Here is a 14,386-nt window from a genome sequence, read left to right as displayed (position 1 = left end):
AGAAAATACACAGCATATTTGTTACAAGCTGTAGTCCTCAGGATAACAAAATGCATCCAGCAACAGGGCAATGGGCACAAACCAAAGCACATGAGGTTCCGTCTGAACATCAGCAAACACTTTCACCATGAGAATGACTGAACAGTGGCACAGGTTGCCCAGAGAGGTGGTAGAGTCTCCATCCTTGGACATATTCAGAAGCCACCTGCACATGGTCCTAGGCAACCTGCTCTAGATGATCCTGCTTGAGCAGGAGGGGCTGGACAAGATGAACTCCAGAAGTCTCTTCCAACCTCAACCACTCTGTGATAATAAACACTCTGCAAGCTTCATGAATCAGCAGCAATTACATCACACAACGTGATATCCAGGCCAGGCAAAATCCCCAAACTTTTAAGTGAACTCTCATTAAAAGTGTAATATCAAAATACAAGTCTCTATAGACTACTGTGTTACAGGTGCACCACAGACTATCGACTTCCACATTGTTATATATGCAATAGAAACTAATCAGCTCCGGTCTGTTTCAATCTTAAAAGCTTAAAAAGAGAAAAAGTGTTCTCATTTCCATGTATGTAACTATTTAAAATAAACTGTAATTCTATGAAAACAACAGTAAATACTTCTAAACTGTAGGAAAAAAAGAATCTGCCTCTATTCTCTATCTTCATCCACAACTTTGTATTGCTTGCTAAAATATCCAGGAGCAATCTCTACCCAAGAAATCAGCAACACTGAAATCACAAGTTCCATGCAAAGGGAAGATGAACAAAATCCAAAGGCAGTTAATGCAAAAAACTTAAGACTGTAAAGGATCTGCATTTGTGTTTAGCTTCAAAACAAAAGGACAACTTTTCTTTGGTTTTTTTTTGTTTTTTTTTTTCTTTTAGGTTTTATACCTTTCCTGCAAGTCAAGAAGACTTTGCTCTGCTGTTTGGAGACTTTCTAAGTCCTTCATCATTTTTGTGATATGTTCTCTTGAGGTTCTGTTCTGTGTATATGCAAACCAGCAGCCTCCAAAACCAATAACTATAGAAACTGTTAATATAAAATCCTTCATCCAGTTGTGAGGGGGACCTGTGCAGAGAACAACACCATCATTAACTACTTCATCGATACAGACAACAGACTAAGGCCTTCCCCCCCCACTCCCCAGGCTAAAAGTTGACAGACAGAACCTGATGCTAAACAGAATTCTAGCTCATTTACCTCAAACCACCCCCAAGAACTACCTTTCAAATGTATTCCACAGCATTTTTCATAAAATATAAGCAGCTTTGCTCTAATACAATTTACTTAATCTATACTAAAACATCCATTCAACTGAGAAAAGCTTACTAAACCCCTTTACAGTACATACTCTGCATCTTTATTTAGAGTGAAAATAGAGTTCCACAACTGTACTGCATCAGGTCAGTAGGAGGTGTAATTAGATTTCAGCAAGTTCTCTCCAGTCTGCACCCACTTAAATACACTATGTGGAGTTAAAATTGCACTCGGGAAAAATAAAGTACATTTTTAAATGGCAACAGCAGCACTTTTAAAAAGTACAAGTTGGATTGTCTAATTATCATATCCAAGATTCACATAACACATCTTTGTTAGTACAACTTTTATAATCACTTGCACCTCTGTAGAGACAGTTTCTGTGAGCATTAAAGGTCTAATACAAAGTGGTTTTTTTGTCCCCTAAAATTGCCACTCAGATCTGGCCTGACTAGTTCAGGAGCACCTGACATGCACAGTGCCAGAGCAGAGCTGCAACTGTGTACAAGCAAGCATGCAGAGCACTGCTGATGTGGTATGGACATGGCTGCATATGCTAAAATGGGTCAGATGTGGAACTCCTGCCTTAAATTTAACTGCACTCAAACTCAAGTATGCACAGAAGACACAGGTGTTGGATTTGCATCACCATCTCATTTTTTCTTCTTGGGGTAGGTCATCCCCTCTCATTTCAGCATCCCAGCTGCACTGTCCAAACTAACTGAGAAATGAATGTAACCTTTGCTATAAATGTAATTTAAACAGTCAAAAATATTTAGAGGACACTTCTTGTGACACAAAAGCCAACATCCATTTAAGTGGGGTTACACTAAAATTTCTACATGATCTTACACACAGAAGTGAACCTTTGTTCTGCTCACAGCACCTAAATAACTTTTTTTAATTCATTGCAGAGTTCCACAACACGTGCCAAGTAATCCATCAGCACATCCACAAAATAGATAAGCTGTCCTATCTACAGTATCAAGTGTCATGGAAAATATGCTCTGTTGAATTCCTACAATCAAGAGATAAGAAAAAAAACTCCAAAAAGTTACTAACGAGTGAGAGGTCCAAATAAAACAACATCCAAGGCTTTAAGCTGAAGCTTCTGTCTATGACTCCGGTCAATTATTTTCAAGTGAGAGATCATGAAAGCATGTTCATTTACTGCTATCCTGTTAAGGACAAGACAAAACGTTACCTATTCTATAAGCTATATTCAAAATCAGTCTATGCAAAAAAAAAAAAAAAAAGACATCAACAGCATTTCCCACAGTTATATAGATTACAACTATGCAATTAAGAATGAGAAATACAATACAGCAGTAATGCTATATAAATGCATATCTGCCTGTGGCAAAAGAAGAAAACAAAATCATTTACTTATTCTTTTCTTTCTGGAAAAAAATCATTAAATAAATCCATTTAGCACAGTTAAAGGTATATTTACAGACTTCTAACACAAACTCCTGAATAAACGCATTACTCAGGTGTGGTATTTATGCTCCAGGAAGGTATTTTACAGTTATGTTATTGTATATACTCATACAATAGACGAGAAGATGTTCAAAAGGAAGTTTGCTACCACACAGAATTATGTGACCTTTGATAAGGTCCACAGAAAGAAATAAAACTTTTAGGAAAGTTGTATTTTGAAATATTCTGGCAGAAAAAAAAATATGCAGCCACCTCTTCAAAAGTGCAAGGACACCTCATCTCCTGCACTGTATCTTGCTAGACTTTAGGTTCACATAGTTGTTCCTACCATTTAAACTAATGCACCAACCTATGGGGAATTATTTGAAACTAATCCAGAAGATATATTCACCTGGGAAGTGTTGTTCCATTGACATTGCTGTCTCTAAAATTCTTTTCATATTGGGGCAATTCAACAAAATCTGAAAGCCACTGAAGAGTGTCCTCTTGAGTCCAGTTATGAACTGAAAGAAAAATTCAATTACCTCAGGTTTTCAGTAAAAATCAACAGCTTAGAAGACAAGCAGTAGAAAAGCAGGTTACGGTAACCAAGAGAGTTTAGCCAAATATAATTCCAGAAAAATTAGCATTACCATGGTGTTTCTGGCATTTTGCCTTTTTCATTACATGCTCCCCTGTGAAAGCTTAGGCAAACTATAAATACACAAGCATGGAAGCAACAGAAGTATTTATTTACTAAAACTTTCACAGAACAATTGAGTCTTTTGCTTTAGTTTAAATCAGGACAGCATCTTGTGACTTTCATCTACTTCAACCGAGTCCAGCCTCAACCCCTTTGTCCTCACTATCCTTGCAGAGCTAAACACACATCAGCTGGTGCTGTAACCATTTGAGGCAATGTACCAAGATCTTCCCCAGGATGATGCCTTAAGAACTTGTTTTGACAAGAATTTTCTTAGAGGCTTATGCCTTCTAACCACAAAATGGGAGCTGACAAGAGAAGGAGAGAGGAGACTGAAAGAAAACACCAAAAGACAGAAGAAATTTAACAGGAAAACTATTAAATCTCTCCCAAACATGCCCAAGAAAAGTGGAATAGCATGCAAAATACTCTTAAGAAAAATAACTTAAAATATGTAGAAAATAATTCACAATTTTCTTTAATAACAGCAACACTCTACATAAAATAGCTACAGATGTGCTAAGAAAATACTACCTACAGATATTACCAAAAAAAAAAAATCACATTTCTGTCTCTTACAGAGCAGCTGCTGCAGTTTACAGCTTCACACTGACAAAATTGAAGGGAAATTGTTCACTCCATTTATGAGTCTGCAAAAGTCTGTCTGTATATGAAAGAAACAGGGACAGCCTCCTTCTGGACAGACATGTATTCACATGAAAAACTGGGGTATTTTTTGAAAATTTCTCTATCTAGAACTACTTGCATGTGACACTGCTGGGCAGAGATTATCACTAGGACACATTCTCAGAGGGGACTTTTGACAATAATCCTTTAGAAAGCACTGCTGAAAGCTTGACAGGTAAAGCTGCAGGCAATGGAAATTTTTATGACTTCAAATTCATATTTCAGTTACACTGTAACTGAAATAAGGACTTCTAGGTCTCTTGTCTACAGTAGCACAGCTGCAAAATAAGCTTAAACATTTTAAGATTATTATCATTCCTGATAGGCGGAAGCAGAACACATTTCAAAGACTCACAGCTTCAAGAAACAAACTCAGTACAAACCTCTTGTTATCTATCCATATGAATGGCTACACAACCTTCCCAGTATGCTGTCCCATTTCCTTCTCTCCTTGTAAGCTACAGTCAGGTATTGATTTCACACAGCCTCAGTTTTGTTATATTACTGTAAGATTTTATGTAAAATATCTGAGCTCTATTTATAAACAGGTAGTTTTCCCACTGCAAAGATTCTTCTGTTTTGTGAATTATAAGCAATCAGATTTACAAATCATTCAAAGCCATTTGACTGGTCATTACAAGTCTCAAAAGAGTGGTAAAATCATCTAGAAAAATATCACCTGAACTGCATTCTAGAAATGTGTTCATAGACTGATCCAAACTAAAAGCATTGTTTTGTTGTGACACAAGGAAAAAAACACCTAAAATAGCTACTGCACACTACAGGCTATCATTGACAGTACAGAACACTCAATTTCAGAAGCCACACAATTCATTAAGTTAATAAGTTGGGGGGGAAGGGTTAAAAATACCATTGAGACTTTTCACTTCTACTACTGAAAGAATTTTGTAGACACTCTGCCAAATTTTACATAAATTTATAGGTCTCTATAATCCAGTGGTAATATTAAACATATTATCCTGAAAGAAATGAGCTACACATTTAAGTGGTTTACCACAGAGCAAATCACATCTGTTGCACTGCTTAAACTGGTGTGATGTTTTCTTCATAAACTATCAATGAAATTTTTCCAAACAAATAAGTTATATTCTGGAAAAAGCACTTTGTTATTCATTACCTATCACTGTATCAGATACCTCCATTAGTACAGAAACTGCAAAAAGGAGCAACCACAGTCTATCCTAAACTAGAACTTGTACGTTCTGTACTCTTATACTGTTACTCATTTATTAAAAAATAATATCAAATTACTTCTTTGTTTATGTTGTGTCCCTTTAACTGACCACTCAACCATTTAAGCTATGAATATATACTGTCATCTCTTATTCTGCGATGTCAAGATCTGAACCTCTTTTCACATACATATTTTGCAAGAAATTTAGATTTATTACGTAAACTAATTCTTCACTCACAGAAGTCCAATGCCAGTGCCCCCAAATCCCCAAGTTTTGCAGGAGGACTCAGACTCTTAAACTACACTGTTCTTCCTTTCCTATTCTATCAATCAGTAAAAACATTCAGCCTTCTTTTTTTTGTTGTTAACTTCCACAGACCATATGTTGGTAAGGGGTATTACTTGACTTGTCTCCATTCATGACATACATACATGTTTGCTCTGCAACAGCATAAAGTACTGAAAAGCAAACTGGCCTTTCTCCACAAGGAGCACTGAAACATGACACAAGGCAAGCGTGATATACACCAGGACCAGGTGTACTGAAGGGCAAGCAGGACAGCCGAAATTCATCTTGATCAGCACTGCCAATTAGAATGTGCCAACTCACACTAATTAGCTGAGGTTGTAATTTTTCCTTAGTTTAATCACCAAAAAAGAAAGCAGTACCTCAATTACTGTAAGTTAAACGCATATAGCATTACAGAGTAATTATAACATCCTTCTCTCACACACCTCTTTTTACAAAGAGATAGCTTCAGAGAGAAGATGTCAGCAATGTGCCTTGGGCAGGCAGGTATAGAAGGCAGTGTCCACACCCCAGAGCAGTTCTCAGTCTCTAGACCTCCATCAGCTATTTTATTCAGACCACAGGTTTGAGTTTTGGGGTTTTTTTCCTACTTCTTTTCAACTGTTCCACCAACATATCTGAAGGTGAAAAGAAGCTTTAAACTGGCCCTGCATGAAAGTTTTTCATTGTTAACCCACAGTAATTAGAAGATCAGGCTATTTACCAAGGGGGTTTTTGTGTTAAATTTATCATATCACACAAAAGGATGCAAAACTTAGTTTTTAGGACCATCAGCAGTATGCAGGATTATGTAACTCATCCTTAGCCAAGCCCTGCTTGCATTCATTTCCAACTTCCAGATATTTAAAACCTGAGACAGCAAATTATTAGAGCAAGACAACCACAACATGTTTGTGGTATGCACTTTAGTCCCAGTTGCTGCAAGAACACTTGGCAGTACTACATCAGAATACAACAGGTGATCAGACATGCAAATATAGAGCCATTTTTGTATCTTTGTACTCTAATAAATAATGTACCAGACTTTAGTTCACCTCCTATTTTCCACAAAAAGGGAAAGAGAATTAAAGGGGAAAAAAAGAGGTACACATAGAAGTTAAGAAGGTTTTTTGGTATTATAGGGTAGGGCAGTCTATAGGAGATTAAAGAAGATACATTAAAGCTCAAATATGCCATAATGGTAAAAAAAAATCCTACTTTTTTGTTTTTTAAGGCTGTCTGTAACAACTAGGTTTTGGTAGGATTCAAACAATCTGACAACAGCCAAGCATTCATGAACGCCAGGTTTGACTTCAACAGTTTTTATGTGGCTACAAAATCAGGTCCCAAGGGACAATGCTACATCACTAAGAATGCAGCATCCAGCCCTACTCACTGAGACTGAGGTCAGAGAACCTACCAGCTGAAGGCTCTGCACTGATTTTACAGCCCCCTTGCTACTGAGACTAAATACCTACACCCCTGCTCTTCAGACAGGAAATTCACATGACCACAGCCGATTACAGGGGCAAAGACAGAAGGCAGGTGCCACTCAGTGAGAGAACTTCCAAATACAATTGTACAAAGACTGGTATTCAGACATCAAACCAAATGTTCATCTGTCCCCTCTTCCACACCCAAAACTACAACCTCTTCAAGGCCCTTGCAGAAAAAACATTGAAGATGCACCTCTGATATTAACCTAACAGTAGCCACTAAGTTTGTTACTTGTGAACAGCTGAAAGGCTCTGTAGTACACGTATAAATACTGCTTAGTTAGAGGAGGAGACGGTCAAAGAATACCACGCAACAAGCATATACTGGTATTTACATTTAAAGAACAGTAACACACAGTAACAGAAGTCAGAAGACTTTCAGAGAGAAGTGTTTTCTACATTTTAAACAGCTATGATAGCTCACAGTCACACATCTAAATAGGGCACTCTGTAGAATTAGATTATGAGATTCAAAAAATTCAAAGGTCTCAAAAAGCACATTCTAACTAAACTACATTAAATTATAGTCTTGTTTTGTACCAAAGGAGTCTTTTAAACTGAGTGGCAACACAGCAACAATAGGCTAGATGCTGATTCCAACTATGATATGACTCCTGCCATGCAGGTAAAACCTATAACAGCCTTGAACTTCCTTTGACTTGCACCAGCCTAGACTATGCCTTAAGGATTCTGCACCAGGCAAGGACATAAAAAACCTGCCCAGAGCCAGAAATATTAAAAAGCAACATTCTGAAGCCCCCTCTTTTATTAGATGATTTTTAGAGCTCTGAACGCAGCCAACCCTCCGTGTATAAAATCCTTTTCAATCAATTATTTAAAAGTAACCTCTACTTTCCTTAATCCTAAACAGAGACATCAAAAAACAGCAATGGCATTTTTTTTGCTTTCCTCCCTCACACCTTATCTATCTTGCACCACCAATATGTTAAACAAAGAACACCTTTAAGCTATTTGACAAATATTTAAGATAAACATTCACATAAAGCAAGCTTTATGGCAAAGAATGGACAAATTCTACTCAGCATAAACTACGCAGCAGTAGATCCTGAAGATGTTTCTGTATATACTGTGAGGAGCACTAGAGTTTGCAATTCTCACAGAGATACTCAACAGATTGTTTAAGAGTCTCAAATTACTGATACTAACATTTACACTACCTTCCATCCTCTTGTTTAATGTTGTCAAATTGCTATAAACTAGTGGCACATAAAAAACGAATAAATGAAAAATTCTTAAAACATACAGAAAGAAATGGCAACATTTTCCATGTTACCTAAAATCAAAGAAAGTAGTTATTTTTCTGAGGGGCTTCATGCTTTCTAACAGTCAGCAGACCACTGTTAACACTGCTCAGGAGTCTCATTCTAAAGGTTTCCCTCTGGTGCAATTTTAGTTCTCACAGCAGGATACACAAATAAAGCCACTATAAGCACACACAATGAGATGAGACATTCCTCTCCAAGTCTTTTGAGTCTTACTCATTACATTCAAGAAAACTGGAATAAAGATATACACAACAGACACACTATACCTCTAGAATCACTATAGCCTAAATTTTTGAACAGTTACTCATGACTTAGACCTACAGTTTTGAGAAGATAATTTTTTCTGATCATTTAGTTGCAATACTTTCAGGGAACAGGATCTTCAGCAAATAAGTATTTAAGGAATATTTAAAGAGATAAGGCCAAAAGTTACTGGTTAAAACAGATATTTACTACATTCCAAACACTTCATGCATTACCTCAGAGTGCACTTAAGTGACTTCCTAGATTAGCAGAATGAACCAATGTTATACTCCTGGTTTCATTCCCCTCCTGTTCTTACTTTCAGTTGTTTGACCCACACTAGGTTTTAGATCTCTCTGTGCTCACCATTAGAACATGTCATGGTTTAGGAATGGTATTCTCAAATTTAGCAGTCCTTTACAAAAAAAATGTGTGCAGTTTCCCCTCCCCCTCCAACTGGATGCACAAAGGGTAAAGATCCCAAGTTGAGATAGGAACAATTTACTGGAAACAGCAATGAGATAAGAAAATGAACAATAACAGCAACAATACAATAACAAAAGGTATAAGAAAAATTAACTACTCACATGGAAATCCCCTGAAAATAAACAAATACCAGATGGGTCCATTCCCCATGTTTCTCAACCAGAATGAACCTCTTCTCCCCAGCAGAGAGACACTCCCGTTCGGGCTCCCAGCAATGACGTGGGGGTGTAGGTGTAGGATAACACCCCATAGCCATAGCCATGCCCCCTTCCTGACTGCTGCTGAAAGTCAATCCTCTCCTGGCCACAGCCAGGACAGCACAACACCTTCGGAATGAGGGCTGAGGAAGTTAGGTATTTTTCTTCTAACAATTCTAACATTCCAGATCTCTTTTTTAATCACTACATCCTGGGACATATTTGGCAATGAACACTGTACTGATTAAGTACTGTACTTTGATACTTGCAATAGTTGGCTCAACTTACTTATTCCATTTAAATCAAAGTGAGGGAGGGCTGGTGGTGTTGGTTGTCAGTATGTTTTACTGTATCCCAAGTTAAAGAAGATTTTTCAAAAATTCTTTGGACTAAGAATTCTAGATCTTTGTAGCTCAAATAAAATTTAAATCAAAGTGAAAGTGTATTTAATTTTCCACTTAATACTATATTAAAAATTAAATAGCTTGAGAGAAACCCTTAAGGTTTATTAAATTAAAAACATGCTAATCTGGAATTCAGCATTTGCACCAGTCACCTTGATAAATTAGAACCTCATCTAAGCTATCTTAGTTTACTTAGTTTACAATACACAAAGCACATGAAGAGGAAATTACCTCTAGCTGGACTAAATGAGTTCTTAGATTTATGTATGCCTATAAATAACAGCGTCAAAACAGATTGATGAAGATGCTTCAAGAGGTCATTCATTCACTACTCTATACTTGGTGGAAAAATTGTTGAATTATAACTATGTCATTTTCAGCTATACTCCTTTACCTACCTTCAGACGTTTTCCAGCGTTTCCACAGATCCTCAATGGTGATATGCTTGTCTTCTCTGTGCAGGTGACTATGTTTATTTGAGGCATCCTTGTACTGCATATCTTCCCTTAGAAACTGAAAAAAAAGGGAAAAACATCATCTTAAATGCCTAAACGACAATTTCTGAAGACAAGCTATACAGAAATCAGGTAGAGTCTTTCCCATCTCTTCCCCATGCAGCAGCAGAGAATTGATCTGAGTTTTTTACATCAGACTCAGAAAGTAAGTTAAACATCTTAACAAGATTTTTCACAATTATGAAATCCTAGAAAAACTGACGATGCAGTTGCCACTGTACTGAGTTCAACATTATTAGTATGCCTCAGTGATTACAGGAACACACCACACAGTCACACTGTGCACTTCTCTATTCTGATGACATTTAACCAACTTCCCCTCCTTGAAAATAAGGCCATGTAAGATTTGAAAGTGTGCCAGTCATTTTTGGATGAGTAATGCCTGAATCCTGCCACTCCAGTTAAATGCAACTGCCTGAGGGATGAGAGTAAGCTGTTTACTAAGTAGTATTAAAGTCTTTTGATTAGACAACAAAAATTTTACTTCTATTCATCAAATTAAAAAACAGAAGTCATGTGAGGGCCAATTTTCTGCTTGCTAATCATTCCTCAGTGGTTACACTCCAAGCACAGAAGCATTACATAAAGCTGCTTCATTTTCAGTAATTAATAGGAAGCCTTTTAGCAAACATTATAAAAAGAAATATCATGCAATCATGACATACAGAGTGGGTGGTGAGGCACTGGCACATGTTGTGCAGAGAAGCTGTAAATGCCCTATCCCTGGCAGCATTCAAGGCCAGGTTGGATTGGGCTCTGAGCAATCTGATCTAGTGCAAGATGTCCCTGCCTACAACAGGGAAGTTGGAATCAAATGATCTTTAAGGTCTCTTCCAACCCAAACCATTCCATGATTCTATGACACAATTATATGATGGCAGTGTTGTATCAGTATTCCACAAGTTGCTACAAACAGTTCTCCAAATACATAACCAAGAAAAGCCATGGAACTGCAAAATTCATTCAATTTTTTTATTTCATAAAGGCCTAGAAAAGCTGGAATCTGGTTGGTAAATAACCTCCTATTAATAGTGAAAACCCTTAATAAGTATCAGTCCCTGAAAGCATTGTATGAACAGTCTCTTTGGGTGAAGACCTTGGGATTAGTATCAGAAAACTAGTACCTGGTACTAACAGTACCAGAAAACCAAGTAATCTTCCACAGTAGATGGCTTGCTTTCTTCAGTTCATGAAGGATAAAGCTGCTCAAACAAAACCAGCTACAGATAGTCATGAGAGCTAAGTCACTAAACAGCCTTTTATACAGCTGATCATACGTCATCACCACTTCAAGAGAGGCGAGGAAGAAAGCCACGCTAGCGATGCACTGCAGAAGAACTCAATTCTTAAAATTCAGTCCAGGTAATAATTCAAGTGCAGAGCATCCCGCAAAGGCTCCATCTATAACAAAGGCTCCATTGCTAACAGATCTAGAGATTATACCATTCAGAAACTGCAGGAGACTGAAAAGTAGCCAACGTTAAACAATAATATTATTGTTAAACAATAATATTAACTCTTAAGAAAAAGAAACAGTATACAATAGCAGAAATATGCAAGCAAAAGCTAACACTTACCAATCCTCCCTAACTAAAATATTTTTACTAGAATGTGAGGGAATCTCAGATTGTGAATGGATTCAAGTTTCTCCCCTAACTGATGGACTTGGGACAACATACTAGCTTGCCCTCCTTAACCAAACCGCAGAGCCATAGTATTGAAACACTGATGGGATGTAAATCCTCTCGTCTTTATCTATTACTTCAAAACTTTTTCTCATTGTCAGACATTAGTTTTGTAAAGTCTTTTGATTCCTAGAATAGCTCTGTTTAGCCCATACAAATGCATAAGCATTTTTAACTCCTCTTCCCCATGAGTATAAGAATGGCATAAATTGAGATATATAAATATATATATGCACACACATGCATATACATGAGAAATATATTAGAAACTTATGAAATATATGAGAACTGAAAATAGCAGCTTGATGGGGCAAAAGCAATTACAGAACTTCTGAAAAACCATGGATCAGCAACAGTAAAAAGGTTTAATAAGCACAGGACTGTATGCTGTAACTGTATGCAAATGTAAAAGTATCTGTTGCATATTCCATCATCCAAGTGGGAACTCTTAATACTTCCCATATTTGCAATGCTACCATGAAGCTGCCAAATTCTACAATTGTCACGCAAGATGTAATGAAAGATGGATTGTCTTGTTCACTCCCACTCCATGTTTAATAAAGGCTAAACTGAAGAGCAGGAACTAGACAAAAAGAAAACAAAATAATTTTCTCATCCACTAATGTCCCGAAACCTTTCCAGATTACAGTAGAGTCTTACAGGTGAAACAGCAGGAAAGAACTGATGCTTTCCCACCTTACCTTTTCCCTCCAGACTGCAAGTATCTGCTGTCAACTGACATCCCCAGAATATCTTTCAGGAACTTGCAAAAAATATACTGAAAATACAGCAAAAACATATCATATATGTCCCTCTCTGTAAAGATTATCTCTTTTCACATGGGGGTTACAGTAAATGCTAGTGTTCACTCTTCAGCTTTCTATTGACTGATGATGTACCATCCTTGGAGACCCCAAATGTCAGGCATGGACATTTTTTTCAAAACAAGTGCTGTAGGGTGATCAAATTGCTGAAGAGGGACAGAATATGTTGTATATACAGGCTTGTGCCAATTTTGAGTCTTCTCAGCTAAAACTCAGATCACTTTTGTTTGTACAGACTTGCTACCTTTAGTGATAGTTGTCAGTAAAGGCTGTAAAATATCGAAGTATGAGAATTTTTGTTCAGTTACACGTGCTGTCAAGGAAAATCTGAATTGCTGTTAACAGCAGTACTCAATTGTTAGAAGCAAAGAAGAGAAGGAAGATGCCAAGGTGTTCCAGCTCTGCCCATCCCACCGTGAGCAGGCTCTGCAGGATCGCATCCCGAGCCAGCGGCGGACGCAGCGCGGCTCCCCCGGCACGCGGCTCCGCCTGCAGTTCCGCCGCGCCGCCCGCAGAGGGCGCCGCCAGCAGCCGCACGGGAAGCGCGGATCCGAGCGCGCTGCCCGGGATTTCCCGGGACAGGGAAGGGCGGAGCGCACCTGGCGCCCACCGGGACACCCACTGGAGTATCTGACTACGTCCCTCTTCCAAAACGGACGTCAACACAAACTGGAAAGCAGCTTGCAGTTAGTAACCAGTACAGTTAGTAACTAGCTCATGGGCAGAGATAGTACATCTGTGAGAACTACTTCCAACTGTTCAAAAGCCCCTCTTCTGTTCTGTCCTACCCGTACTGCTCCCAGATCCTTAGAAAATAACCACGATGACTTCCTTAAAGAGGTCCTCTGACACCACAAGGTCACAACACTACAGTTACAGTGCACGTATCTGGAAGGAGGTCACCGTGTTTCAAAGAGTAAGTGCATTCCCTAACAAAGAGGTATCTAACAACATCCAATATCTTTCTTTTGTATAAAAGATGTTTGTTTCAAAAGTGGCCTAATATGGAAGCGCTTCTTTAAGAAAAAGAACTGGGACCTAAATTGAAGAAAGACAAAAACAGAACACCTCTAGTTAAAAAGAGGATTTTTCTGTTCCTTGTCATGGCAGCTAATCTCTCTTCTGTTGCCCTGGTCATTAAGTATACAAAGAAAGGGTTAGAAAAATAACTCTAAATAGGGAGGTTAAAAGAATAAGCTCTAAGAAAAACATATCTAAGTATTATCTTAGCCAACATAATTACTCAGGAAGGAGAAGTCCTTTTAAGACTACAAAGTTGAAACCAAGAAAGCAGAAGATAAGTTGCCTAAAAAACTCTGTATGAAACAAAAATAATCATTTGTCAAAGCAGTTACTTCAAAAACAAGTACAGAATCAAAAAAACACCACACCTAGACTTGAAACTAGAGTTTTGATCCCAGAAGTACAATAGCAGCCAAAAAAAAAAAAAAAAAAAAAAAAAAAAAAAAAAAAAGAAAAAAACCTTAAAATTTTGATGCTTCAAGACATGACTGCAGGGCAAACAAGCAATTGCATTCTTTCAAGAATGCCACTGGAAAAGTAAAATGAACCACACTCATGATGCTTATATTTTGTTCTGGGTGAAGGCTCAAGTTTATGATTTTCAGTTTCATCAACTTAAAATAGACCCTCTAACTGACAAGTTTACTTTAAGAGCAATTAGTAACATC

At 37.7% G+C, this 14,386-nt stretch overlaps 1 protein-coding gene across 3 annotated transcripts in view; it reads right to left on the bottom strand.

Annotated features, from left to right (window-relative positions):
* Window positions 1-14,386, bottom strand: part of STIM2 (stromal interaction molecule 2) — a 70,298-nt gene that overhangs the window by 13,756 nt on the left and 42,156 nt on the right. For 2 of the 3 annotated variants that reach the window (XM_041467029.1, XM_041466940.1), the window contains exons 3-6: window positions 10,070-10,184; window positions 3,098-3,209; window positions 2,329-2,444; window positions 900-1,077 (exon numbers count right to left, since the gene is read on the bottom strand). In XM_041467029.1, the coding sequence (XP_041322963.1) occupies window positions 900-1,077; window positions 2,329-2,444; window positions 3,098-3,209; window positions 10,070-10,184 (521 nt within the window). Of the gene's footprint in view, window positions 1-899; window positions 1,078-2,328; window positions 2,445-3,097; window positions 3,210-9,171; window positions 9,263-10,069; window positions 10,185-14,386 lie in introns of those variants that run through there. The other variant, XM_041467104.1, reaches the window with a different exon arrangement.

Source organism: Pyrgilauda ruficollis, unplaced genomic scaffold (assembly GCF_017590135.1).
Source record: "Pyrgilauda ruficollis isolate IOZ18807 unplaced genomic scaffold, ASM1759013v1 scaffold1, whole genome shotgun sequence".
In the NCBI taxonomy this organism is placed as follows: Eukaryota; Metazoa; Chordata; class Aves; order Passeriformes; family Passeridae; genus Pyrgilauda; species Pyrgilauda ruficollis.
Note: the sequence above shows the minus strand (reverse complement) of the source record. Positions and strands in the feature narration are given on the sequence as shown.